The sequence below is a fragment of the Polypterus senegalus genome, chromosome 7 (assembly GCF_016835505.1).
Source record: "Polypterus senegalus isolate Bchr_013 chromosome 7, ASM1683550v1, whole genome shotgun sequence".
NCBI lineage: Eukaryota > Metazoa > Chordata > Cladistia > Polypteriformes > Polypteridae > Polypterus > Polypterus senegalus.
The window spans coordinates 189,215,492-189,242,361 of NC_053160.1; the positions used below are offsets into that span (position 1 = coordinate 189,215,492).

Here is a 26,870-nt window from a genome sequence, read left to right on the forward strand (position 1 = left end):
AACTTTTGTTATTTTATTTAGGTGAAAAAATGCTGTCCTAGCAATCTGATTAATATGTGATTTAAAATTCAGGTCAGAGTCATCCATCCATCCATTGTCTAACCCGCTGAATCCGAATACAGGGTCACGGGGGTCCGCTGGAGCCAATCCCAGCCAACACAGGGCACAAGGCAGGAACCAATCCTGGGCAGGGTGCCAACCCACCGCAGGGTCAGAGTCAATAGTTACCCCTAAATTCCTTACCTCTGTCTTGACTTTTAATCCTAATGCATCAAGTTTTGTTTCTAATACCCTCATTATATCCATTTTTGCCAATCACTGACTGACTAAGATTTCTAATTTCTCCTTATTTACAACACACTCAATCCTTGTCGTCTTACTCAACATGCCCATTCAAGACGTACCTCGTGCATCGTTCATCTTTACGCCGTGGTTAAGGCCAACACTGTGAGAGGTGATCATAATCAGGAGTAATGGGGACTATCAAGTGGGCGTGTCTTGTAATATGCATTTCCTGTAATTGGATGGTGTCTTGTGGTGGGTGTGTCTTGTAGTGCTGCGTGCCACAGTCAGGCCCTTCTCGACATTTCTACTGTGCTAATCATGTGACAGAAACATGAAATCTGATTGGCTGCTCAGCAGAGCTCTGGTGTCAGGCTCTTCTCAACTCAATACCATTGGCCCTGATATGTCCGTTACTTAAAATCTGTTTCAATAAAATAAGATTTTGGGGGGAGTGAATGTCCTAAGAAATAATTGATCTGCTCAGGTCCAGCTACAAAACATGTTATGGTCAAAAAAGAAAATCAGAAAAAAGAAAAACTTAAAAAGGTCTGATATGGAAGAATCACAGCATTAGCAGAATTAAATTAGGAGTTTCATTAACAGTTAAATGCTAGGGAGAAGGAGACCCTTGAGCTTACTGGCTGTCTGTTGGCTTTCCTCGTCTCCCATTAGATCAAAATAAAAGTCGAGGTAAGAAAATGGTGGGACACTGTAACGTTCAGGTGCATTCAGAGATGTAGTTAATAAGAATCAAGTTCTTTCTTCTCAGACATGGCGTATATGCATATGAAAAAGTTTGGGACCCCCTCTCAGCCTGCATAATAATTGACTCTCCTTTCAATGATAACAGTGGTGTGTCTTTCATTTCCGAGGAGTACTGCGGTGTTTTCTGAACAAAGATTTTTAGTGCCTCAATATTTAGTTGTATGAAATTAAATCAAATGTGACAAACTGGCTGTGCACAAATGTGTGCCCCCTTGTCATTGTGCTGATCTGAATGCCTGTCACTGCTCAATGCTGATTACTTGATGAGCTCGTCAAGCCTTGAACTTCATAGACAGGAGTGTCCAGTCATGAGTGGTCAAAGGTATTTAAGGTGGTCAATCACAAGTTGTGCTTCCTTCCCTTTGACTCTCCTCTGAAGAGTGACAGACAGCATGGGATCCTCAAAGCAACTCTCCAAAGATCTGAAAACAAAGATTGTTGAGTCTCCTGGTTTAGGGAAGGCTACAAAAAGCCATCTCAGAGGTTTAAACTGTCAGTTTCAACTGTAAGGAATGGAATCAGGAAATGGAAGGCCACAGGCACAGTTGCTGTTAAATCAACTCAGCAGGTCTGGAAGGCCAAGAACAATACAGGAGTGGCATATGAAGAGGCAGGATTGTGAGAATGGTGACAGACAACCACAGATCACCTCCAAAGACCTGCAGGAACATCTCGCTGCAGATGGTGTATCTGGACATCGTTCTACAATTCAGCACATCTGTATGGCAGGGTGAGGAGAAGAAGCCCTTTCTGCACTCACACCACAAACAGAGTCGCTTGTTGTATCAAATGCTCATTTAGACAAGCCAGATTCATTTTGGAACAAAGTGCTTTGGACTGATGAGACACAAATGGAGTTATTTGGTCAGAACAAAAAGCGCTTTGCATGGCGGAAGAAGAACAAGAAAAACACCTGCTACCTCCTGTCACATTTGGTGGAGGTCCCATCATGCTGTGGGGCTGTGTGGCCAGTTCAGGGACTGGGGCCCTTGTTAAAGTCGAGGGTCGGATGAATTCAACCCAATATCAACAAATTCTTCAGGATAATGTTCAAGCATCAGTCACAAAGTTGAAGTTACTTAAGCAGGGGTTGGATATTCCAACAAGACAATGACCCAAAACACAAAGGCATTCACGCAGAGGGAGAAGTCCAATGTTCTGGAATGCCGTCACAGTCCCCTGACTTGAATATCATCGAAAATCTATGGGATGATTTGAAGCAGGCTGTCCATCAAATTGAACTGAACTGGAGAGATTTTGTATGAAGAATGGTCAGAAATACCTCCATCAGAGTCCAGACACTCATCACAGGCTACAGGAGGACAGCGTCGAGAGGCTCAAAGGAGCAAAAGGAGGCTCAGCTAAGTATTGATGTCATATCTCTGTTGGGTGCCCACATTTATGCACCTGTCTAATTTTGTTATGATGCATATTGCATATTTTCTGTTAATCCAATAAACTTCATGTCACTGCTGAAATCCTACTGTGTCCATAAGGCATGTCAGATATTTAAAGGAAGTTGTTACTTTGAAAGCTCAGCCAATGAGAAACAAAAATCCAAAGAATTAAGAGGGCTTCCCAGACTTTTTCATATGACTGTATATACATTTGCCACGTGCCAGAGTTAAAAAACACAGAGCCTGTCCAATGGAGGCTGTGGGGCACGGAGCCCACACAGATAACAAAAGCCTAAAAACTTTCCAGATGCGTCCGTTTTCAAGCCCAGACCGCTGTTGAGCATTGATTTGTGTCTTGCGATTACTCACACACTGTTAAAGAGCGTATACATTTCCTCCAAACCAAAAGTAACACCAGTAATATGAGATTCTGCCATTTCAAAAGAAGCGTTTTAGAAGAATGGTCTTTTCTGCAGCCACCTTGAGCTTTTCTCTTGAAAGATCAAATCACAGAAAACCGTTTGTACCACGCGGCTGGCGTCGTGTTGATTGGCTCCCATATTCACGTGAGAACTCCTCCGCCACACAAGTGAATGGGACGCGTATCCTCACCTCGGGAAAAAAAACAGCACCAGGAATATTCAATAAAACGATTATTTCCAGGCACCTTGTGTTGTCACAAACGTGCGTCAGAAGCACAGAAGGAATGTTTTCTTGTATCGAAACTTTTGCCACTTCAAAATGGACATATTTGGTACGTTTTTATGCTTTTATTTTCCGTTGCTGCCCTGTACCACAGAGCCTCCATTATAAAGCACCAGTACGGGCAAGATATTTTATGAAATTTCTAGAGAACACTTAACTTTAGAACACAATTTCGCATGGGAAATGCATAAACGCCACGTTTGAGAAGAATGAGCTTCAACTTGAAAAGCCAAACATTCCCCTTAACTGTTTAGAAAGTTGGGGCATTTTCAAAATGTCTCATTACTTTAGCATCAAGTCCGTTTGCACAGTTTATGACAGCGAGTCCTGTTAGAAATGGGGATGATATGAAGTCATTTGACATATTTGTAGAGTGCATGTAGACAACATCATATGGCTGTGTCTGTGAGTCTTCATCTTGATATTAACAATCCACCTTAATAAAAGGATAAGCGTCTGTCTGTCTGTCTGTGTGTCCATCGAGCTGCTATGTCTCTGTCATTCCAACAGATGGCACATCACAAACATTGACACTGCTTTTACAATGCCCGTCCCAAATGGCATATAACAGAGACGTACGCATTGCTTTTATTATTCCAACAGATGGTGCATCACAAAACTCTGCATTTACTAATTCCCATTCCAAATGGCATTTATCAGAGACGTAAGCATTACTTTTGTTATTCCAACAGATGATACATCACAACATATTTTCACTGCATTTACTAATTCCATACCAAACAATATATAACAGAGAAATATGCATTGCATTTGTCATTCGAACAGATGGCACATTATTAATGTTAACACTCCTTTTTACGAATTCTATACCAATTGACATATAACAGAGACATACCCTTTGCACGTGTCATTCCAACAGATGGTGCATCACAAACATTTAACACTTCTTTTATGAATCCCGTATGAAATGGCATATGACAGAGACACATGTATTGCATTTTGCGTTCCATCAGATGGTGCATCATAGACATTTGTGGTAATAAAATGCACTGCAGTTATCTTTCCAACAGATGGTGCGTCACAAACATTAACTCTACTTCTATGAATCCCATACCCAATGGCATATAACAGAGACATAGGCATTGCATGGTGCATAGCAAACGTTAACGCAGAGGTCTACATTCATTATTTAGATTTCATCCTGTCTTAAATGGGTAGCACAGCTAGTAATTAAATAAATTGATTAATAAAAATTGTTCCAACAATAAAAGAGAGAGAGAGAGCTCCTGTAAAAGACAGCCTCAAGCGCACTGCCCAGAAGCTTAACTGGTGTATCACAGGCTTCACACTTGTTTTCAGATTCATGGCAGTCAATGGAGTCTTTTCATTGTATTTTTGCACATTTTAATGACGCCAGACTGTTTTGCCAAAGAGGAACTCCAGGCGCGTCCTCACATGTGTAAGCTGAGGTTTTCTAGAAAGCAGGTTTCTGCCTTCACTGGGCTACTCACGTTATCCCGGCGTAAATGCATGCATTGAGAGCTAATGTGTGCAGAAAGTGCAAAACACTGCATTTCAATAAATAGTTCAATAGATCCGAGTACCTTACAGTCGGTGCCTTTGGGTGCAAATAAATAAATACTTTTAAATCACTGATCTCCTGCAGGATGATAAATCCACACAAGCAGACCACCTCATCCTGGTCCACTATGCAGACCCAAACCGCCACTTCAGCTGGTGATCTGCAGCTCCCAGGGCGCCTGGTCCTTCTCTGGGTGTCGCCATGTTGTGGATCTGCCTGTGTCTCCGTATACTCTCTCTGTCCTCATCTGTTTCTCAGTCTGCCACACACCAGAACCTCCTCTCACCCAGCGGTCCTGCTGCCTTCAGAATGAACCGCAGAGCCGATGCCGCCTGCCCTTCTCACCCACCATGCAATAAGCCAAAACGAGCGAACATTTTCTTTCCTTTTGTTTCCTTTCATTGTTTTCTCTCCTTTCATTTCTCAAAATGTCTCCTTATCAAAAGCTTCTTTGTCTCTCTCTGCACCAAGCCCACCTTCTTTAAGCCTGCCTGTCTCCCAGCTGGCTAAACGGTAATTACTCAATTACCTGTGACTCTCACACCTGCTGCCAGGTTGTTCTAAATTCAATTAATAAAACCACTCATACATTACGGGTGGCACGGTGGCACAGTGGGTAGCGCTGCTGCCTCTCAGTTAGGAGACCCTTAAAGGTTCACTTCCCAGGTCCTCCCTGCGTGGAGTTTGCATGTCCTCCCCGTGTCTGCGTGGGTTTCCTCCCACAGTCCAAAGACATGCAGGTTACGTGCACTGGCGATCCTAAATTGTGCTTGGTGTGTGTGTCCTGCAGAGGGCTGGCACCCTGCCCGGGGTTTGTTCTTGCCTTGTGCCCTCTGCTGGCTCCAGCAGACCCCTGTGACCCCATGTTAGGATATAGCAGGTTGGATAATGACTGACTATCTATCATATAGTGCCTTTCACATCTATCTATCATCATATAGTGCCTTTCATATCTATCTATCTATCTATCTATCTATCTATCTATCTATCTATCTATCTATTATATAGTGCCTTTCACATCTATCTATCTATCTATCTATCTATCTATCTATCTATCTATCTATCTATCTATTATATAGTGCCTTTCACATCTATCTATCTATCTATCTATCTATCTATCTATCTATCTATCTATCTATCTATCTATCTATTATATAGTGCCTTTCACATCTATCTATCTATCTATCTATCTATCTATCTATCTATCTATCTATCTATCTATTATATAGTGCCTTTCACATCTATCTATCTATCTATCTATCTATCTATCTATCTATCTATCTATCATTATATAGTGCCTTTCATATCTATCTATCTATCTATCTATCTATCTATCTATCTATTATATAGTGCCTTTCACATCTATCTATCTATCTATCTATCTATCTATCTATCTATCTATCTATCTGTTATATAGTGCCTTTCACATCTATCTATCTATCTATCTATCTATCTATCTATCTATCTATCTATCTATCTATCTGTTATATAGTGCCTTTCACATCTATCTATCTATCTATCTATCTATCTATCTATCTATCTATCTATTATATAGTGCCTTTCACATCTATCTATCTATCTATCTATCTATCTATCTATCTATCTATCTATCTATCATCATATAGTGCCTTTCATATCTATCTATCTATCTATCTATCATCATATAGTGCCTTTCATATCTATCTATCTATCTATCTATTATATACTGCCTTTCACTCTATCTATCTATCTATCTATTATATAGTGCCTTTCACTCTATCTGTCTATCTATCTATCTATCTATCTATCTATCTATCTATCTATCTATCTATCTATATAGTGCCTTTCACATCTATCTATCTATCTATCTATCTATCTATCTATCTATCTATCTATCTATCTATCTATATAGTGCCTTTCACATCTATCTATCTATGTGGCATGGTGGCGCAGTGGGTAGCGCTGCTGCCTCACAGTAATGGGTTCACTTCCCAGGTCCTCCCTGCGTGGAGTTTGCATGTTCTCCCCGTGTCTGCGTGGGTTTCCCCCCACAGTCCAAAGACATGCAGGTTAGGTGGACTGGTGATCCTGGTGATTGTCCCCAGTGTGTGCTATAATAGATAGATAGATAGATATGAAAGGCACTATATTATAGATAGATAGATAGATAGATAAACTCGTAGATAGATAGATAGATAGATAGATAGATAGATAGATAGATAGATAGATAGATAGCTGTGGTGGGTTGGCACCCTGCCTGGGATTGGTTCCTGCCTTGCGCCCTGTGTTGGCTGGGATTGGCTCCAGCAGACCCCTGTGACCCTGTGTTAGGATAATGACCTACTGACTCCTAAATGACTAAACACCCCCTGGTCCCCTCCCAACACAGGCCCAGTTTACGGCGCCTAATTAACACATCAAGTGCACATCTGGGAAGCAGCAGGAAACCCAGAGCACTCTGGGAAAGGGGGAACAGGCCAGCTTGACAGAGCGCATTTGAACCCAGAGCTCTGGAGCCCAGCAGCCCTCCATTCTGAAACAGCAGTCTTTTACATTTGACCATAAAAAGCTGCACATCCAGATCCAAAGGAGGGAGGCTTTTGGACGTTCACCAAGTGTGCTCTTAACAACGAGGCCGTGATGGATGAACAGAAGGAGAAAGCATAACAAACGGACGGAAACGTTAGCCGTCTCGCATGTGCCGTTAGCCAGAGGGATTTATTTCATCCCATCCTCGCAAATCCCACACAGACACGTCTTCCGACACTCAAGTGCAGGCGCCACGAGTTTTAAACAGACTTCAGAAATCCACAAACGTAGAAAGTTTACACAATCCACCTGCTTTTCCATGAGTTTTCACAAACTTCTTTTAACAGTCAAAGCAAAAAGTATGTGAACCCCTAGGAATTCTCTCTAATTCCCATATAAAACCTGACGTATCTTCATGTCAGTCCCACACACCGTCTCCTAGAACTGAAGACACACAGATTTTCAGAGAATTGATGACCGTATTGAATAAATCATTCAAACTGTGAAACCGAAGGTTGGAAAAAGTAAGTGAACCCCAAGCGAAGGACTTTTTAAAAAGCTCACTGCAGTCCATATTTAGCACACGTGGAGTCCATTTAATGAGACGAGTTCAGAGGTGCGGCCCAGAATGACTTTGATTGCTCTGTTAAGCTTGACTTGCTTGTATGGAATGTGATTTGATTTTAATAAAATCAATAAAATGCAAAACAAAAAAGAAATTAGAGTCAAATAACTATACAAGTATCGAGACTCTTAATTTTCTATTTTGTAGAAATCTCTGTTGGCAGCGAGTCCATCTTTGAGTCTTCTTGGGTAAGTCTCTGCGAGCTTTGCACCCCTGGATTTGGGCAGGTCACCCCGTTCTTCTTGGCAGATCCTCTCCAGGATGTGAAGCGTCTGTAGACGGCCATCTTCAGGTTTCTCCACAGACGCTTTAAGTCATGGGTTTGGCTGAGCCTCTCCAGCGCCATCTTGGCTGTGTTCCTCAGGCCACGGTCGTGCTGAAAGGTGAACCAGTGATACACCCACTTGATGGCCTTCATTACTCCACCAACAACCGTAATCTTAGCCCCAGGCTAAGGTAGTTCTTGTTCTGCCTCCATGGGACAGAGAGATTTCAAAGTGAAGGGATCAGAAGAGGGCAGCAGGGTCAGTGAGAAGCCAAAGTCGTAACCAGAAATCAAACCGCTCAATCATCACATTTAGATTGATAAGCAAAATCTGAAAGAAAGTTTGATAACCAAAACGAATTTCAAAAAGCAAGAATATACACTAGGGCGGCATGGTGGCGCAGTGGGTAGCGCTGCTGCCTTGCAGTTAGGAGACCTGAGTTCATTTCCCGGGTCCTCCCCGCGTGGAGTTTGCTTGTCCTCCCCGTGTCTGTCCAAAGACATGCAGGTTAGGTGCATTGGTGATCCTAAATTGTCCCTAGTGTGTGCTTGGTGTGTGTGCGTGTGCCCTGCGGTGGGCTGGCACCCTGCCCGGGTTTGTTTCCTGCCTTGCGCCCTGTGTTGGCTGGAATTGGCTCCCCGTGACCCTGTAGTTAGGATATAGCGGGTTGGATAATGGATGGATGGATGAAGAAAGTACACTGAGTGGCATAGTTACCCAAGTCTTGAAAGTTTGCGCCAACTATGCCACGTTTGTGGTTTGTGGGTAAATTACGTTAGCAACGGCCGACAGGACTTCAGAAAAATAGGAGCACCGATAAGGAAAACAAAATGGCGTCACAGAAGGAGGAGGAGGAGATTGGGAGCACCCACCACATGACAGACCACCCAGATTGATACCTGGTGCCCATTGCGTCACAGGAGGGCATGGAAAATTTGCAACTGACTGCCACACCGATATGAGATGGAATTTCAGTTAAACGTTGGTACAAAAGGAATGCGTTATTTTCTGGGATTTTTTTTTTGGCCCGCTGTTGTATTGGGACCCCACCTCTGCTAAATTCACCTCTGTGGCAGCCCCCATTGTAAAGGCCTAGTGGTGTGTTGTCAGCCTTATTAAGCCCAAGCAAAGCATTTTGAGATGCACCTCAGCTCCTCCATTTCTCAAGTGTTGCCCCCTTCTTTCTTTTCAGGACCCCAGGTTCAATGCGGGCGTTGATCAAATCACCGGCTACAAGACCCAGACCATCCTCTGCATGCCCATTAAGAACCACAAAGATGAGGTAAGCTGGGGGGCTTCTTGACTGTTTTCTCTTTTTTCTTGCCCACGTGACTGTGACGCTCCTCACCTGGCATTATGAGATGGACTCCTACCCACTCGGTCCAGTTCATTGTCTTTCCGTTGTGCAGTTTAGAGACAACAATGGGAAAGAAATCCAAGACTAGCAGGGGATCAGGGGAAAAGTGGAAGAAGTACCCTGAAGATCTCAACTTCAATAGTAATTCCCATCAATCAGGTGACGAGAATGGAGACGTAAAGCTGGAACCTGGCATTCTAGACGCCGAGATGGTTTGGGCAGTGACCCAGCTGCCAACATGGAAAGCACCCTGGCACCGATGGAATTCCAATCTGAATTCCTGGCGTCAATGCCAACTAATGTTTAGCCATGTCTCCACCAAGAAATACGGAGAACCAGAGACTGGTTTGAACACACTGGAGAGGTGCCATCAAAAACGACCCTGGTGTGAGTGTGCAGTCGCTAAGGGATGCCACTCAAGACAGGAAGTCATGGAGGAAGCGGCCCAGAGAGTCGCCGGAAACTGGAAACGACGAAACGGAAAAAACTCCCATGAAGTGTGCGTCTTGGCTGACCTGCCACTGTGGGTCAGCTCAGCGCCACCAGTGCCTGCGTCTGCCATGATGTGACTCCTGGCTTTGCTTTTGCCATCCACTCTTTGGTCATTTTATATTCTTTGTTAATCACATTGCCTCAGATGTTTTTACACTTTCATTTTGTTCATTATCTGCCATTTCCTTTTTCTTTCATTTCAGGTGGTGGGTGTTGCTCAGGCCATCAACAAAAAAGGTGGACACACTGGCACTTTCACTGAACAGGATGAAAAGGTGGGCATACTGGCATATTTCTGTGTTTGTGTCACGTGCAATTTTACGCTTTATTTTTGAACTCTGCTCTCCTTGTATTATTTCGCTTGTGTCCGTCTGTGCTCCATATAAACTGCTATAGCCCCCCGCAACAACAGCGAGGAATCCTGGCAGAGGTTTGCTCTTAGGCTTATCTTCAATTCTTCAGTGTCACCCATTATCGACTTGTGGCGTTTGACTTTGTTACTCACCGAAACTGCATTATGACACCACCATATTACACCACCTCTTTTGTTCACTTCAAGGTAAACCCATCCATCCATTTTCTAACTCGCTGAATCCGAACACAGGGTCACGGGGGTCTGCTGGAGCCAATCCCAGCCAACACAGGGCACAAGGCAGGAACCAATCCTGGGCAGGGTGCCAACCCACCGCAGGACACCCACCAAGCACACACGAGGGCCAATTTAGAGTCGCCAATCCACCTAACCTGCATGTCTTTGGACTGTGGGAGGAAACCCACGCAGACACGGGGAGAACATGCAAACTCCACGCAGGGAGGACAAGGGAAGCGAACCCGGGCCTCCTAACTGCGAGGCAGCAGCACTACCACTGCGCCACCGTGCCGCCCGTCAAGGTAAACCTCTCGATAAAATGAAAAGGGCACATACAGAGTAGTGGCGACCAACACAAACGGCCTCGGGGGCCAACGCACAGAAGCAGAAACATCGACATCACGCCAGACCAACCAGCACGGGTGAGATGCCTTAGAACAACAAAGACAACGGGCAACAAACCACAGAGTGACATTAGCTGAAGATCAGCAGGCAGCAAGTCTCGTACCCAGACAGTGAACGAAAAACGAAGCTCACGCACGACCCTTCTGAAGAGACAACGAGAAACAACTACAAGTCATTCCCTTTATATTACGCCGTTTAGCATATTGTGCGACTTATCGGCAAGACAAACATTTAATGACGGCGGAGTTTATTTGCCAGGCCCTGTTTTTACCCGTGGCCGTTTCTACATGACATTTTCCAGAGAGTTACATCGAAACCCGAGGTAAACGTGCAGGTAATTGCGGGTTACTCACGGGGTAATGTTTTCGCTGACAATAACGTTTATTGAAATGAGTTTCTGGGGGCGGTATGGTGGCGCGGTGGGTAGCGCTGCTGCCTCGCAGTTAGGAGACCCGGGTTCGCTTCCCGGGTCCTCCCTGCGTGGAGTTTGCATGTTCTCCCCGTGTCTGCGTGGGTTTCCTCCCACAATCCAAAGACATGCAGGTTAGGTGGACTGACGATTCTAAATTGAACCTAGTGGGTGTGTTTGTGTGTGTCCTGCGGTGGGTTGGCACCATGCCCAGGATTGGCTCCAGAAGACCCCCGTGACTCTGTGTTCAGATTCAGCGGGTTGGAAAATGGATGGATGGAAATGAGTTTCCCTTAAAGATTGGGTGAGACGCTCAGTCATCCGGGAGGAGCTCCGAGTAGAGGAGTCAGATGAGGTGGCTTGGGCGTCTGATCCCTGGCGAGGTGATTCGGGCACATCTAACTGGGAGGAGGCCCCGGGGACGACCCAGGACACTATGTCTCCTGGCTGGCCTCGGATTCCCCCGGAAGAGCTGGAAGAAGTGGCCGGGGAGAGGGAAGTCTGGGCATCTCTGCTCCAGCTGCTGACCCCACGACCCGACCTCGGATAAGCGGAAGTGGATGGATGGAATAACGTTTATTGCAACAAATTGCGTTTCCTGTCAATTCTTATAGACGTCGGTCTCTTACACTTCACACATACTGACTTACAGGCGCCCTGCGTTTCCCTTCTTCTTATCCAATATGTTGTGTTAAGCTGTTTATGTGACACTTTGCATTGCTGTAAGTGACTATAATGACATCCCATACTAATCATGTGACTGTTCTAATAGTCTCAAGTCACTACTTATTAAAATAATCTCCTTTCTTACTGTAACGTGTCATGTTCTTCTCTCCCTCATCATCATTTCATTAACACTTTGATTCTTGCGACATTTTCGCCAGCACAGTTTGCTAGTATTTGTTGAAGGTGGCTCAGTGGTTAGAGCTGCTGCCTCACAGCAACAGGATCCTGGCTTCAAAGTCACAGTTGGCATTCGGTTTACATGCCCACCCTGTGGTCGACTGGGTTTTTCTCCTACTTTTCCAAGCTATGTTTTTATCAGGGTGTGAGTAAGCGTACCCTGCGATGGTCGGCCACTCTGTCGGCGTCCCGTCGAATGATCCCTACGCTTTCCTCACGTTTTACCAATCTCTGTGTCTGCAAGTGCAGCGCATGTCCACACTTTTTTGGTGTGTGGATTTTATTTTTCACTTTTACTTTTGTTTTTTGTTTTTTTGATAGTAGAATTTGAGGAAGTCACTTTACATTTTCCCTTTGCACCTTTCATCAATAAAGTATCTGTCTATCTATCTATTGGGGGCGGCACGGTGGCGCAGTGGGTAGCGCTGCTGCCTCACAGTTAGGAGACCCTAAGGGTTCACCTCCCGGTCCTCCCCGTGTCTGAGTGGGTTTCCTCCCACAGTCCAAAGACATGCAGGTCAGGTGAATTGGTGATCCTAAATTGTCCCCTGTGTGTGCTTGGTGTGTGTCTGTGCCCTGTGGTTGGCTGGTGCCCTGCCCAGGGATTTGTTCCTGCCTTGCGCCCTGTGCTGGCTGGGATTGGCCGCAGCAGACCCCCGTGACCCTGTGTTAAGATATGGCGGGTTGGACAATGAATGACTGACTGAGTTTTAATAAATTTGCACACCCAAGTGGCTGGACCAGGCCAAGGGGATGCCCACGTAACACTTGGCTGCTGCAGATAGAGGGTCATTTCTGGAGGGTCTGCCTGGGTGGGCTCCCAACCAGGATCCGGAGCTGTTTTGTCGTGTGGTAGGTGTGACAACCCGCTGTACCAGGACAGGCTCCCCAACCTGACGTGACCTCTGAAAACCTGGTGTCATTTTGTCATTATGGGTTATTGAGTGTAGATGTATGGGCAAAAAAATGGTAAATGTGTCTGTCTGGCGCCCTGCCTGGGGATTTTTCCTGCCTTTCACCCTGTGTTGGCTGGGATTGGCTCCAGCAGACCCCCGTGACCCTGTGTTAGGATATGGCGGGTTGGAGAATGACTGACTGGCTGACCTTTCTATTGTAAGGCACTAGGGGTCGCTGTTGCCCCTTTAACCCCAACAGATAGACGCTCAGGACACAAAATAAAAGCACTAAGAAGATATTTCATTGTTTTCTTCTTAACAATTGTGCCCTCAAAGCACCACATCCACAATAACACAGGCAAGTCCCCACAGTGCTTCCGGGTCAGATGGAGAATTCAAGTTCTTTAATACTTCTGGTCTGTAGGGAAAGCACGTGTCCCCAGGTCCTTCGACAGCTCCCCCTGGCAGCACCCAACAGGAACTGAACTCCAAGTCCCAGGATGCCCTGCTGGAATTCGGGGAACCGCTACACTCCAGGTAAGCTGCCACCTAGCGTTTTGGGGGAGGCGGTGTCAACAACTAGCTGCCTTCCCTCATCCCTACATCTTTGGGGCGTCCCAGATGGGTTGAACTGCCAGCCGTCTCTCGCGCTATGTATTTTCTCTTTGTGAAATCTCCATGGGGGACCCCCCACTCCCCAAACTGTATTCACCCCATTCTATCACTCTCCAATTTCCAAGGGTGGCCCCCCTGGTCTTCAGTGGTCTGTGCCTAATCCAAAATGGTGTCGCTCGATCACACGTGTAGCATTTTGAGGTCACATTTTTCACGACAACATAATATGATGCAGCCTAACCCTGGCATATGACATGACGTGACATCATTAAATAATGTGGCATAACATGGTACAGTATAATATGACACGACATAACAAAACATGAGATATAATACTTAATGATATGACATAACATGACAACTTTATATAATGTAAATGTAAATGTAATGTAAACCACCACCTTCTCAAATCGATTTGATCCAATTCAGGAAATGGAAGAAGATCTCGCCAGACAATAGCCAGAGGGTCTTTAATCTAACCTGTTTAAACACAAAATTTCAACCCGTGTGCTCAGTGCCGCCCCTCCGAGGCTTATACTCTCCACAGATTCCGCCGCCATAAACTCAGTTTCATAGCATACTGAATAAGATGACAAATTTGGGACAATCTGGATTTGATTCACTGTGAACGATGAATCCCCGGACTTATTTTCCGACATCTACGGTCCGCTCCATGTTTGTGTTTGTGGATGAGGTGCTTATGTCTTATTTGCCTGTTAATGGGGGCACAGCAGCGCCTTCACTTGCTTGAAGCTGCACCATCTGGAGTGCCAGCGTGCCATGTGCTTGTGAAGAGAACAGCTTGGCTCTGATGGTAGCCTTTGGACAAAATGTTCCCGGGATCTGGAGGCCCACACATCACACTCGGTGCTTCTGAGGAGGTGCCTGGTCTTCAGGGCTGAGCCTGCCACGGTCAGTTGCCATATTACAGGAAATCCTAAAGACGAAATCTAAACTCCAGGTAGGGTGACCTGGGAGGTTGATGGTGACAAGTTCAAGCTCAAATGTGATGTCCTATAAGTGCAGAGTGGCACCGCGGGGTGGCCCTGGCACTGCAGTACTCCTTCATGCGCACCTTCATGTTGTACTAAGTGACTTGAAATCCTGTGACCTCTTATGTGGGACACAAGCCACAGCAGGCAGTGGACATAAGACCCTCACAGTTGATGGTCCACTAGCTGTCTACATAATACAATCTTTATTTATACAAAATATACTCACTGATACTGTGTAGCCACTTTGAGACCCTGCGATGGACACACACTCCTTCCATAGATGCTGGCACAAGCTTCTCCAAGCAGTCCACGACAGACAGATTTGGGTTTGAGCCATACTGTCCTGTTCAGGGTCACAATGCAAGGTACACTAGAGTGGCATCCGTTCTGCCTGAATAAAGCTGCTGGGACAGCACGAGGCCTTGTGACTCTGATCTGTATTAGATGGGTGTGACGCTGCAAAGACACGGACTTGACGGGGATGAGGACTTGTGCCATCACGTATGCTGTGCTTTATATTTGGACCGCAGTTCAGAGATCTCATTAAAGCGTCGTTTTTGGTCCATCACAAAAGCCAAATGAAGTCCACTGGGCTTCAATCTACTCTCTTTATATATAAAATCCTAACCCTAAAAGTGCAACGATTTGATGTCACAATTTAATCTCACGTTTTTAGTCGTGCTTTAAATCGGGCTTATTGTACAGCCTACATATATATGTTTGGTATCATTCTTTTATTATTTTTTTTTTATTACACATTATTATTCCCGAAGGAAATTACTTGGTTTTCGCATACCCCTTGGGGTCAGAGTGCAGGGTCAGCTGCGCCCCTGGAGCAATTGAAGGTTAAGGGTCTTGCTCAAGGACCCAACAGAGTGGCAGATTCGAACCGGCAACCTTCGGGATACCAGCGCAGATCCTTAGCCTCAGAGCCACCACTCCGCCTTTTCAGAATTTATTGAACATTAATGTGATGTTGTTAGATTTTCAGATTTTTATTCCGTTTTTAAATTATCCATCCATCCATCCATTATCCAACCCGCTATATCCTAACTATAGGGTCACGGGGGTCTGCTGGAGCCAATCCCAGCCAACACAGGACGCAAGGCAGGAAACAAACCTGGGCAGGGTGCCAGCCCACCGCAGGTTTTTAAATTATAAAGTAAAATATCAAGAAAGTCGTGGTTTTTATTTTTGATCGAATAAACTGTCTTTCACAGGGACAAACTATTAAAAAAAATGATCTACTCATAACACCAGTGTTTGTATTTAGGTGGTTTAGTTAGCTGAAAGTTGAGGCGCCAAAGGTGCCAGGGGGGCTTGCCCCCATAGTATTGTATAGCAAGAAAATGGGAGAACGTCCAAGGGGGTGAAGACTTTTTATAGGCTGTGGATGCCTGGACGGTCCACGAGAGGGACGATATCTCCCCTGGGCCACATGAGGGTAGCCGCCCGGGTCTGCTTGGGGGCCACTGGAATATGGAGCTGGGAAGCTCATCCCTACGGGAGGATGTGGCCACTGCAAGGGGGCGCCCAGACGGTTATGGAACTGCCACACCAGGAAGTGCTGCCAGAACAACAACAACAACAACGACATTTATTTCTATAGCACATTTTCATACAAACAGTAGCTCAAAGTGCTTTACATATTAAAGAATAGAAAAATGAAAGACACGATTATAAAACAAAATAAATCAACATTAATTAACATAGAATAAGAGTAAGGTTCAATGGCCAGGGGGGACAGAAAAAACAAAAAAAACTCCAGACGGCTGGAGAAAAAATAAAATCTGTAGGGATTCCAGACCACGAGACCACCCAGTCCCCTCTGGACATTCTACCTAACATAAATGAAACAGTCCTCTTTGGATTTAGGGTTCTCACGGAAGGGCTTGATGATGATGATGATGGTCACGTAGACTTCTGCCTTTTAATCCGTCCATTGTTGGAGCATCATGAAGCTTTGAGTAGGTGGTGGAGGCGCAGGCCATCACCACAAAGAAACCCGAAAAAGAAACAGAAGAGAGAGTAGGGGTCAGTACGGATTTTAGAGCCAAAGAAGAAATTCCAGGGGCACCCGGAAGCACCCTGGTGCTCTCGTGACACTTCCGCCACACCTGGAAGGGTCGTCAGACGGAGCACCTGGAGCCCATCCGGGTCATTATAAAAGGGGACGAGCCGGAGTTGTGAGGAGGGGAGTGGAGGTCAGAGAAAGAAAAGAGACAAGACCATTGGTGATAAGGCGTTGTGGTGCTGTGTATTAATACACGGGTGTGCTTTGGACATCCTGGTGTCTGTCTGATCCCTGGTGTCCGGGGGCTCTCTTTCCACAAGGCACTGTGTCCATGTACAGCGGGGAAAATAAGTGTTGAACGCGTCAAACGTTTTTCTCAGTAAATGTATTTCTAACAGGGCTGTTGATATGAAATTTTCACCAGATGTTGGTAACAACCCAAGTCATCCACACATACAAAGAAATCAAATCATCATGAAGTTATGTGTGATAACAAGTAATAATAAGTTTAGAGCACGTGAAGAAAAGGAGGTGCAGAAAGGCCTGGAAAGCCATGAAACCAAGTGATGTCCTACTACAGACTCCTCAGTCAGACATCTTGTGAGGAGCCCCTGGTCGTGGCCAGTTTGGGGTGAGATGATCTTCTTTCCACTTCCGGGTTACGGTGCTCAGTGGAACATTCAGAAGTGCGTCAGTCACCAACGCCATCGACAGTAAGGTTGTGAAGGTCTTGAGAGAGCTCTGTGCTCTAAACCATCATGAGATGCTTCTTGTGTGACACTTTGGGAATGACAGCGGCGGATATTCATTTGCACTGATGGAGGGGCTATCAGGATTGGCAGACGTCAGCTGCTTTCTCGGCTTTCCAGGCCTGTTTGCACCTCCTTTTCTTCACGTGCTCTAAACTTATTATTACTTGTTATCACACATAACTTCATATGCGGACTTATTTGCTTTGATTTCTTTGTATGTGTGGATGACTTGGGTTGTTACCAACATCTGGTCAAAATTTCCTATCAACAGCCCTGTTAGAAATGCATCTGTACTGAGAAACACGTTGACGCGTTCAGTACTTATTTTGCCCGTATGTTTGTTCTTTGGGATTTTAATTTCTTTCTGCACTTTACAGTAAATTGGCTCAATAGATGATGTCATTGTGACCTTATCTCCTCCATTGTAACATTTTCTACTTTTCTGCCTGCAGGACTTTGCCGCCTATTTGGCTTTCTGTGGAATCGTCATTCATAACGCCCAGCTCTACGAGACGTCGCGGCTTGAAAACAGACGCAGCCAGGTAGGTCATCGGGCAAACAGTGGCTTCGTCACAGCCAACGAGAAGCATAGGAGATGATGAGGCCGCCGAGTTTTGAGGTGGCTTCTCCTACAGGAGACTTCTGGTAGAACTGGGGGCGCTGGGCACCAATTGCATCTTGAGCTCCGTGTTCCTCCATATTTTGGTCTTGACATTCCTCACCTTGTCTTTGATGATCCGCCGCCCTACACGAGTCCTCTTTCATTACTTAGGGACACTTCTGTGGCCTAATGCTGCGTTCCGTTTACCTCTGAAGTCGGATGTCAGAGCTGGGAATGACGTCACACAACAACGTGAAAAGGTTCGGGGCAGCACCCTGGTGACCCTGTTAGCACAAAACCAAAAGTAACACAAAAAAGTTCTTCTCAGACTTGAGTTTGGAATCAAAGTAACTCCAGGATGGTCAGACTGCTGGTCATATGGTTTCCAGGCAGGAAGGGGAGGATCCAGGAAGGTGGGCAACAGAAATGACGTCACAGGTGGAATGACTTGTCACTCTTCTGTTCTGCAGAAGGGGAGCAGAGAAGACATTGTGGCACCACCAGTGGGGAACCAGCCACCCAACCTGACACAGACAGACGCAGAGGCACAACTCCAAAGCACACATCCATCCATCCATTATCCAACCCACTGTATCCTAACTACAGGGTCACGGAGGTCTGCCGGAGCCAATCCCAGCCAACACAGGGTGCAAGGCAGGAAACAAACTCCAGGCAGGGCACCAGCCCACCACAGGGCACACACACACACACATCAGGCACCCAGACACAACAGGGATCATGGAGCCGACTCGAACCATCACACAATTCACCTGACCTGCATGTCTTTGGACTGTGGGAGGAAACCCACGCAGACACGGGGAGAACATGCAAACTCCACACAGGCAGGGAGGACCTGGGAAGCGAACCCTTAAGGGTCTCCTAACTGAGAGGCAGCAGCGCTACCCACTGCGCCACCGTGCCTACCCCCCAAAGCACACAGAGCTTTTAAATTTCTTTTCCCTTGTGGGAAACGCTTTCCCCGTTCCTATGGGGAAGTATAACACAGTCCAAAGCATAAATACTACAAAACAAAATGCTCTTCTTCTTCTTCTTCTTCTCTTTTCTTTTCTTTTTCTCCTCCTGACTCTGGCTCCCCCAGTAGTGTCCGCTCTCCCCTTATTTAAGGCACCCGGAAGTACTCCAGGTGCTCGATGATGGACTTCTGGGTGCGGTGGAAGTGCTGTGCTCCAGGGCTGTGCGTCTGCTGCAGTGCCCCCCTAGTTGCGCCCATGGACCCCAACAGGGCTGTATCAAACTCCAACTCCCATGGACCCCTGTTGGAGTCCCGGTCACCGCTGTCATCCAGGGCGGCTGCCACCGAGAGTCCCGGGGAGGTAATGTTCTGGCCACATCTCCTCCCCTGTCCCATCTGGAGTGGAGGCGTCCTGGCCGTCCACGACAACATTAACAAACAGCACCAACGCCTGCTTCTGCGGGTATCTACCATCACCTGAGCCCTGAAGCTGTCTCCCAGTCTCACACTTGTGACGCCACATTCCAGTAAAACATTTGAGAAACCAATATGGACGCATCCAGGAAAAGCTTTGTTCAGAATAAACAGCAGTTGACCACAAGACATTATGTGGTGCTCAGCATGTCCAAACACCATAACAACATGTCCACAGGGAGAAGCTGGACAGGCTTAATGAGACACAAGCAGACAGAAGTGCTAATAAGCAGCACACTACTACCGCTGTCACTGAAGTTTGAGGTGCACGTCCCCATTTTGGATTGATGACATAATCTGAAGTCAGACTAAGAGTTGGAAATCCAACTTAAACGGGCTCTCCAGTTGAAGGTTTCGACCAGCAGCTCAGAAATTCCTGACTTTAATTGGAGCGCAGCATTATATACAGTTAGACTCCGCCTCTAATTTGGCTCCTCCCCATGGACAAGGGACTGTGGCTGAACTTGGAAGAAAAGAACTGGCGGTGTCCCCTGTTGTTTTGTCTTCATTTGGCTTCTCCTCCTACAGAAGGTTGGATTAAGACCCCCCTAAAACAGAACCCTGGGGGTCTGATCAGATCTTTAACGATGCGGCACACGGACACCGAGTCGTTACTTTAGATGTTGGCGTGAGACTCGACTGCTTTATTGTCACATCCCTTCCTCTCCTGGACCCCGTGATTATTTTGGCTACTGGATAGTCGATCGTTTTATTGAGAGACCCCCCTTTGATCGTTGAAGTGCACACATACTTGATGATTTCATTGAGTGGTAGGGGGGTTCCCCTTACTCATTTCATGGAACACTTTAGCCCCCAGAATGCCTTGATGGTGGATCCAGCCCTTGCACCTACACATATAATGTTCTTCATTCAATGCTGATATTACAGTTTCTTTAGGGACAGAGGAGTGGTGGGGTTGGGAGTTCAAAAGCTCCGGTAAAGGACAGGTTTTCTTTGTAAATACGGGTTGCTATTGGGGCGAAGTGCCTTAACGGCCCACTGCAAGCACCAGGCAGAGGTGAGGAGTCCATTGGGGAACCTGATTTGTGTTTTCTGTTACATAAACTCAAGTTCTGAATTGTTGCCCACTCTGGGATGTGGTGACGTGTTGCAGGTTGGTCAGATGTGGGATTTCACAGGGTTGGTCCCCAAAGCTGCCCCTGTGGCCTAACACTGCTGCCTCCCAGTTTGGTGTATTCACAGCTGACCTGTACGTCTGCTTGTGGTTCTCCCGTCCACCATCTTGGCCTCTGCCCAGCAGCTCAGGCCTGTCTTGAGACTTTTGTTTTTTAAACAGGCTGCAGTGCGTCCCGTTCTGCTAAAAAAGGCAGAATTAGATCCTGGAGTTTTAGCCAATTTTTACCCGATTTCCCAATTGCCATTTCTGGCTAAAATATTAGAAAAAATGATTTATAATGAATTGATTGATCACCTTAACTCCAGTTATTTACTTTGAGATCTGCCAGTCTGGCTTTAGGCGTTATCATGGCGTTGAGACGGCCCTCCTGAAAGTATTCAGTGACATCTCTATTATTACTGACTCAGGTGGCACTGCAGTCCTTGTCCTCCTTGACTTGTCCGCTGCCTTTGACACTTTGCTGTTGCGGCTGAAACATCTTGTTGGGCTTAAAGGGGCCGCTCTTAACTGGTTCAGGTCCTATCTAACTGCTGGACACTTTTCAGTGACTTTAAATTCCTCTTTCTCGTCTACTGTCCTCTCAAATACGGTGTTCCTCAGGGGTCCATTTTGGGTCCTATCTTATCCTTTGTCCTACTGGAGCGATTTTTAGGAAATGTAACATTTCTTTTCACTGCTATGCTGATGATACTCAGGTTTATATTCCCGTCTGCAACTCTGCAATGAGTCAAGAGCACAACTCGTCTCTCTGAACTACGATCCTGGATGGCTTATAATTTCCTTGATCTGAATACAAAATAAAACGGAGGTGCTAAAGTCCAGATTGGTCTTGGACTTCTCGGCTCTTTCTCTGTCAAGTCCACAATCCTGGTGTTATCTTTGACAGTAACCTCTCTTTTGAGTAACAGATTCATTCTGAAGTTGAGTTGCTTTTTCCAGCTTCGTCTATTAGGTAAGATCGGGCCTTTTTTGTTATCTTCTAGGGATCTTGAGAAAGCTACTCGTGCTTTTATCTTCTCTCGCCTCGATCACTGCAACTCGCTGTATTCTGGGATTAGCAAACCTCTGATCCGCAGGTTACAGTTGGTCCAGAATCCTGCCGCTCGCTTTCTGGTTGGGACAAGAAAGTCTGACTCTGTTTCTCCAATATTAGCTTCTTGTCACTGGCTGTTGCCTGTCAGTTTTCAAATTGATTTCAAAATCTTGCTGCTAGTTTTTAAATCTTTACTTGGGCTCCCTGCTGCCTATTTATCTGAATTTTGTGCTTTACACCAGCCATGTAGAGTGTTGAGATTGTCTGGTCGGTTGTCTCTCGTTGTCCCTCATAGCGAGTGTCACACTAAGGGGGACAGCTGTGGCACCTCATCTGTGGGACTCTTTACCTCGTCACATAAAGGAGTCGTCGACAATTCAAGATGAGATTAAAGACGCATTTCCGTGACCTTCAGTAATACTGATGGTTTCCTCATGGTGATTATGTGACATTACTTCTGTTTATTATTTATTTTATTTCATGTTAATTGTAGGTTTTTCTTTAATTCTATTATTGTAAAGCACTTGGCTGTGTGCTGTGAATGGCCGCAGCATTCCTATGTTGCTTTAAATGTGCTATTTAAATAAAGTTGACATTGACATTGACTCAGCTGAGTGGCTCCCGTGTTCTGTCGACGGGCCTCCCTGGGTAACATTTAGTACGGTGGCGTTATGGAGCCGCAATACTACGAGAGCAGGCCCGGCCTTAGGCATAGGCGAAGTAGGCGACCGCCGGGGGGCCCGGCCCCCCACCCCTCCCCTCGCATGTTTAAATCACGTGGGCCAGCGGGGGCGTGTCCGCGTGGGCGGCTGTCTATAAAAGCGGAGCGGTTTGAGTCAAGATCTCTATGGGTCGAACGTCCACATCAGTGAATCAGCCCTCATCATCATTCGTCGAAGAAGAAAGAAGAAGTCAAGATCTCATAAATCGTCAGTGGCAGCAGGTGGCATGGGAGCGGGAAGGCAGAACCGCAATCTGGGTTGCGAGAACGAACGAAACCCCCTGTCTGTCAGTATGTCCTTGAAGCGTAAATACGAATCTGGAGCAGCTAAGCGAAAGAAAAAAGCCGATACTGATGCTTTCATTGTGTCTCAGAGAGGAGCTTTGCTCAATTTTGTGAGAGTTGGTGCTGGTTACAGCAGTAGTCGCAGTATGGAGAGCAATGAAGGCCCAGGCCGAGGCCCCCACAGAGAGAGTGTAATTTTCACGCATTTCGCAGAGATTCCAGGGGGGCTCTGGACCCCATAATACCTAAGACCGGGCCTGACGAGAGGAGTCCTTTTACTTCATTTCTCCCGTGTTCATTGAGGTCGTAGCTAAGCAGCCCCCACATCTCATCCTGACCCTTCTTAAAGGTTCTCAAGGTTTCTTCTCCAACTCCATGTCCCAGTCGTATGTTCCAGATTCCCACAATTCTTTACATAAAGAAGCATTTCCTGGCCTGAAATCCCAATCTCATTTCCACTGCCGTTACAAGCTGATGGCCTTGTTGACTTTCCTCTCCCCGCTGTGCTCTTTAATTTAGGTGCTCTTGGATCTCGCCAGCCTGATTTTCGAAGAGCAGCAGTCCCTGGAGGTGATCCTCAAAAAGATAGCAGCGACCATCCTGTCCTTCATGCAGGCCCAGAGCTGCACCATGTTCATTGTGGATGGAGACACAACAGTAAGGCTTGAAACATTTCTGTTTGTTGTCATTGATTCTTTTTGTCCGTCGCAGCTTAATTGTTGTCATAAACACGACAAAGAGCCACACAAACAAAAAAAAAAGGTTTGGGGCCGCCACCCGTATGTTGTTCCTGGCTGCAATGGATAGTTGTTAGGGTCAGACTTGTACAGAACTGACTTGCTGGCACAAAGATGGCGGCTTTAAGGGTGAGCGGAGGAAGTGGCATCATCAGTGGGGCTGGAACCGGGAGTGGCATCATTGGACCAGTCAGGATTTCCTGTAACTATTACAATACAATACAATACAATTTATTTTTGTAGAGCTCAAAATCACACAAGAAGTGCCGCAATGGGCTTTAACAGACCCTGCCTCTTGCCGGCCCCCCAGCCTTGACTCTCTAAGAAGACAAGGAACAAGTCTTGTAGGAAACAAAAGGAAGAAACCTCAGGAAAGGCAGTTCAAAAAGAGACCCCTGTCCAGGTAGGTTGGGCGTGCAGTGGGTGTCAAAAGAAGGGGGGTCAATACAATACAATACAATACACAGAACAGAACAAATCCTCAATACAGTACAAAAATAAAAAATGTAGAAGTACGGATCAGAATTTAACAGTAGATGATATCCCATAATAGGATTTGGATTTGTTTAGAGTCCTGGAGACCTCATTCATTAAACCTCCTCCCCCTATTGGCCATTCCATAGCTGAAACAGTGCTGGGCCAGCCAATCCGATAAAAGGACCCCTCTTTCACATGATTCCTGTGATCCTCCATCAGGGATGACTTCACCTTAGGCAGGCAAACAACTTGGCAGGTGGGCACCGAGTGCCACATTTGAGTACCGAGAAGAGAAACAGAATAGGTGAGGGTGAGTAACAAATTCTAACTCTCATGTTACTTCTGTTTTAATGACTGACAACAGAGATGGAGTCTGTAGAGTTAATCAGCAGCTCTAGTCAGGGTGACCTAAACTGAAGTAGTGAGTCTTCAGCCTGAGAGTGAAGGGGGCATCTCTTATAGTAGAATAAGAGATTATTATTATAAGAAATTAATTCATGCATTTACCTCTAGTAGGATTGACTACTGCAGTGCGGTGTTCACTGGATGTTCAAACTGTTCTTTATTCAGCTGACAGTTAATCCAAAATGCTGCTGCAAGAATTATTACAAGAACAAGAAAACACAAACACATAACTCCAGTTCTTAAATCCTTACACTGGCGCCCAGTTAAGTTTAGGGCAGATTTCAAAATCCTCCTTTTAACATATAAAGTATTAAATGGCTGAGGTCCGGCTTACTGGTCTGAACTTATCATGACTTACAAACCTGAGCGCACATTAAGATCTCAAGATGCCGGTCTGCTTGTGATTCCAAAGATTAATAAAATAACAGTGGGAGGTCGAGCTTTTAGTGACAGGACCCCTAAACTGTGGAGTGGTCTGCCTGCTACTATAAGAGATGCCCCTTCACTCTCAGGCTGAAGACTCACTACTTCAGTTTAGCACACCCTGACTAGAGCTGCTGATTAACTCTACAGACTCCATCTCTGTTGTCAGTCATTAAAACAGAAGTAACATGAGAGTTAGAATTTGTTACTCACCCTCACCTGTTCTGTTTCTGTTCTCGGTACCCAAATGTGGCCATTGATGCCACGGCCCATCTGCCAAGTTGTTTGCCTGCCTGTGGTAAAGTCATCCCTGATGGAGGATCACAGGAATCATGGGAAAGAGGGGTCCTTTAATCGGAGCAACATTTCAGCCGTGGAATGGCCAAATGGGGAGGCAGCTTGATGGATGAGGTCTCCAGAACTCTAAAAATATCCAAATCTTATTATGGGATATCATCCACTGTTAAATTCTGCTGCGTACTTCTAAACATTTTATTATTATGCTGTATTAAGGATTTGTTCTGTTCTGTGTATTGTGTTGTATGACCCCCCTTCTTTTGACACCCACTGCACACCCAACCTACCTGGACAGGGGTCTCTCTCTGAACTGCCTTTCCCAAAGTTTCTTCCATTTTTCCCTACAAGTTTTTTTTTGGGAGTTTTTCCGTTGTCTTCTCAGAGAGTCAAGGCTGGGGGGCTGTCAAGAGGCAGGGTCTGTTAAAGCCCATTGCGGCACTTCCTGTGTGATTTTGGGCTCTACAAAAATAAACTGTATTGTAAACTGTATTGTATTATAGCAACAGGCAGACCAGTCCACAATTTAGGGGCCCTGTAACTAAAAGCTTGACCTCCTACTGTTATTTTATTAATTCTTGGAATCCTAACCAATCCAGCGTCTTGAGATCTTAATGTGCGCTCAGGTGTGTAAGTCATGATAAGTTCAGACAAGTAAGCCGGACCTCGGCCATTTAAGGCTACTTGCCTGCAGAGAAATGAGAGAAAGAAGTCAGGGCACTCTGCCACCCCCGGGTCTTGCATGGATTTACTCTCCTTCAGGCCCTTTCGCTGCCTCCCATGCACACACGTGTGTGAAATCGTACAAAACATTTATAACAGAATCCGGACCCTGATGACTCCTCCCTTCAACTGCTCACCCCATCCCGAGTCACGGAACAAACTTTCGAAAGAGACTAAGAATTGAGAGCAGGAGAGCACTGAACTAATGGGGACAAGTAAAAGGGGACAGAAAAGGGACGGCGTGAGCGAGGAGCAGGCTTGCAGGGTTTAAAGGACCAGACACCGGTGGAGCGGCCCTCTGCAGTGTGCGTGGATGCTGTGGTGATTCGAGATGCGGAGAGCTCCATACTGTATGTAACACACTGAGAAATGAAGAGACCCACCCCATTATTATTAGTGACACTCATGGGGGATCACTAAACGTGAAGCAGGGAGGAGGCGACTGCAAAGGAACACGCATCATATCTGTGTATATAGCGCCTTCCATTGCCTTTTATTATCAGTCTCTTCTAAGGGGAAATTTACTTATGGTCAAATAATTAAGGCCACAGCCCTGATTGAGTCGGAGCATTTGGATTTTATTATGTACCAGTTTTACACGAGACACCAAAGCTCATATGTGTTAGCCAAGCACCTCGACAGCATCCTACAGCAGGGCCCTTCACCTTCTGCACACTTCACCGTGTCGTGAATTTGATGTTAAATGAGTTTCAGTTTCTGCGGTCGGCTGGCGCCCTGCCCGGGGTTTGTTTCCTGCCTTGCGCCCTGTGCTGGCTGGGATTGGCTCCAGCAGACCCCCGTGACCCTGTAGTTAGGATATAACGGGTTGGATAATGAAAGGATGGATGGATCAGTTTTGCCCGTCGATCTACACTCGATAACCCACTACGTTTTCAAAAAGGTTTTCAAAAACTCAAATCTCTCATTTCTAGAAACGGGCAACGCAGGTAGTCAACTAGGACGCCGTCATGTGAGGGGCGCCATTTCTAAAAGTAAAGGGGTGCGTACTCTGGACACTGAGGGGGACCAGTGGGCCATAGGTGTGCGATAAGAATGTGTGTGGTT

At 46.0% G+C, this 26,870-nt stretch overlaps 1 protein-coding gene across 2 annotated transcripts in view; it reads left to right on the plus strand.

Annotated features, from left to right (window-relative positions):
* Window positions 1-26,870, plus strand: part of pde5ab (phosphodiesterase 5A, cGMP-specific, b) — a 102,129-nt gene that overhangs the window by 32,607 nt on the left and 42,652 nt on the right. For both annotated transcript variants that reach the window (XM_039759740.1, XM_039759741.1), the window contains exons 3-6: window positions 9,287-9,376; window positions 10,147-10,218; window positions 17,974-18,063; window positions 23,266-23,403. In XM_039759740.1, the coding sequence (XP_039615674.1) occupies window positions 9,287-9,376; window positions 10,147-10,218; window positions 17,974-18,063; window positions 23,266-23,403 (390 nt within the window). The remainder of the gene's footprint in view (window positions 1-9,286; window positions 9,377-10,146; window positions 10,219-17,973; window positions 18,064-23,265; window positions 23,404-26,870) is intronic.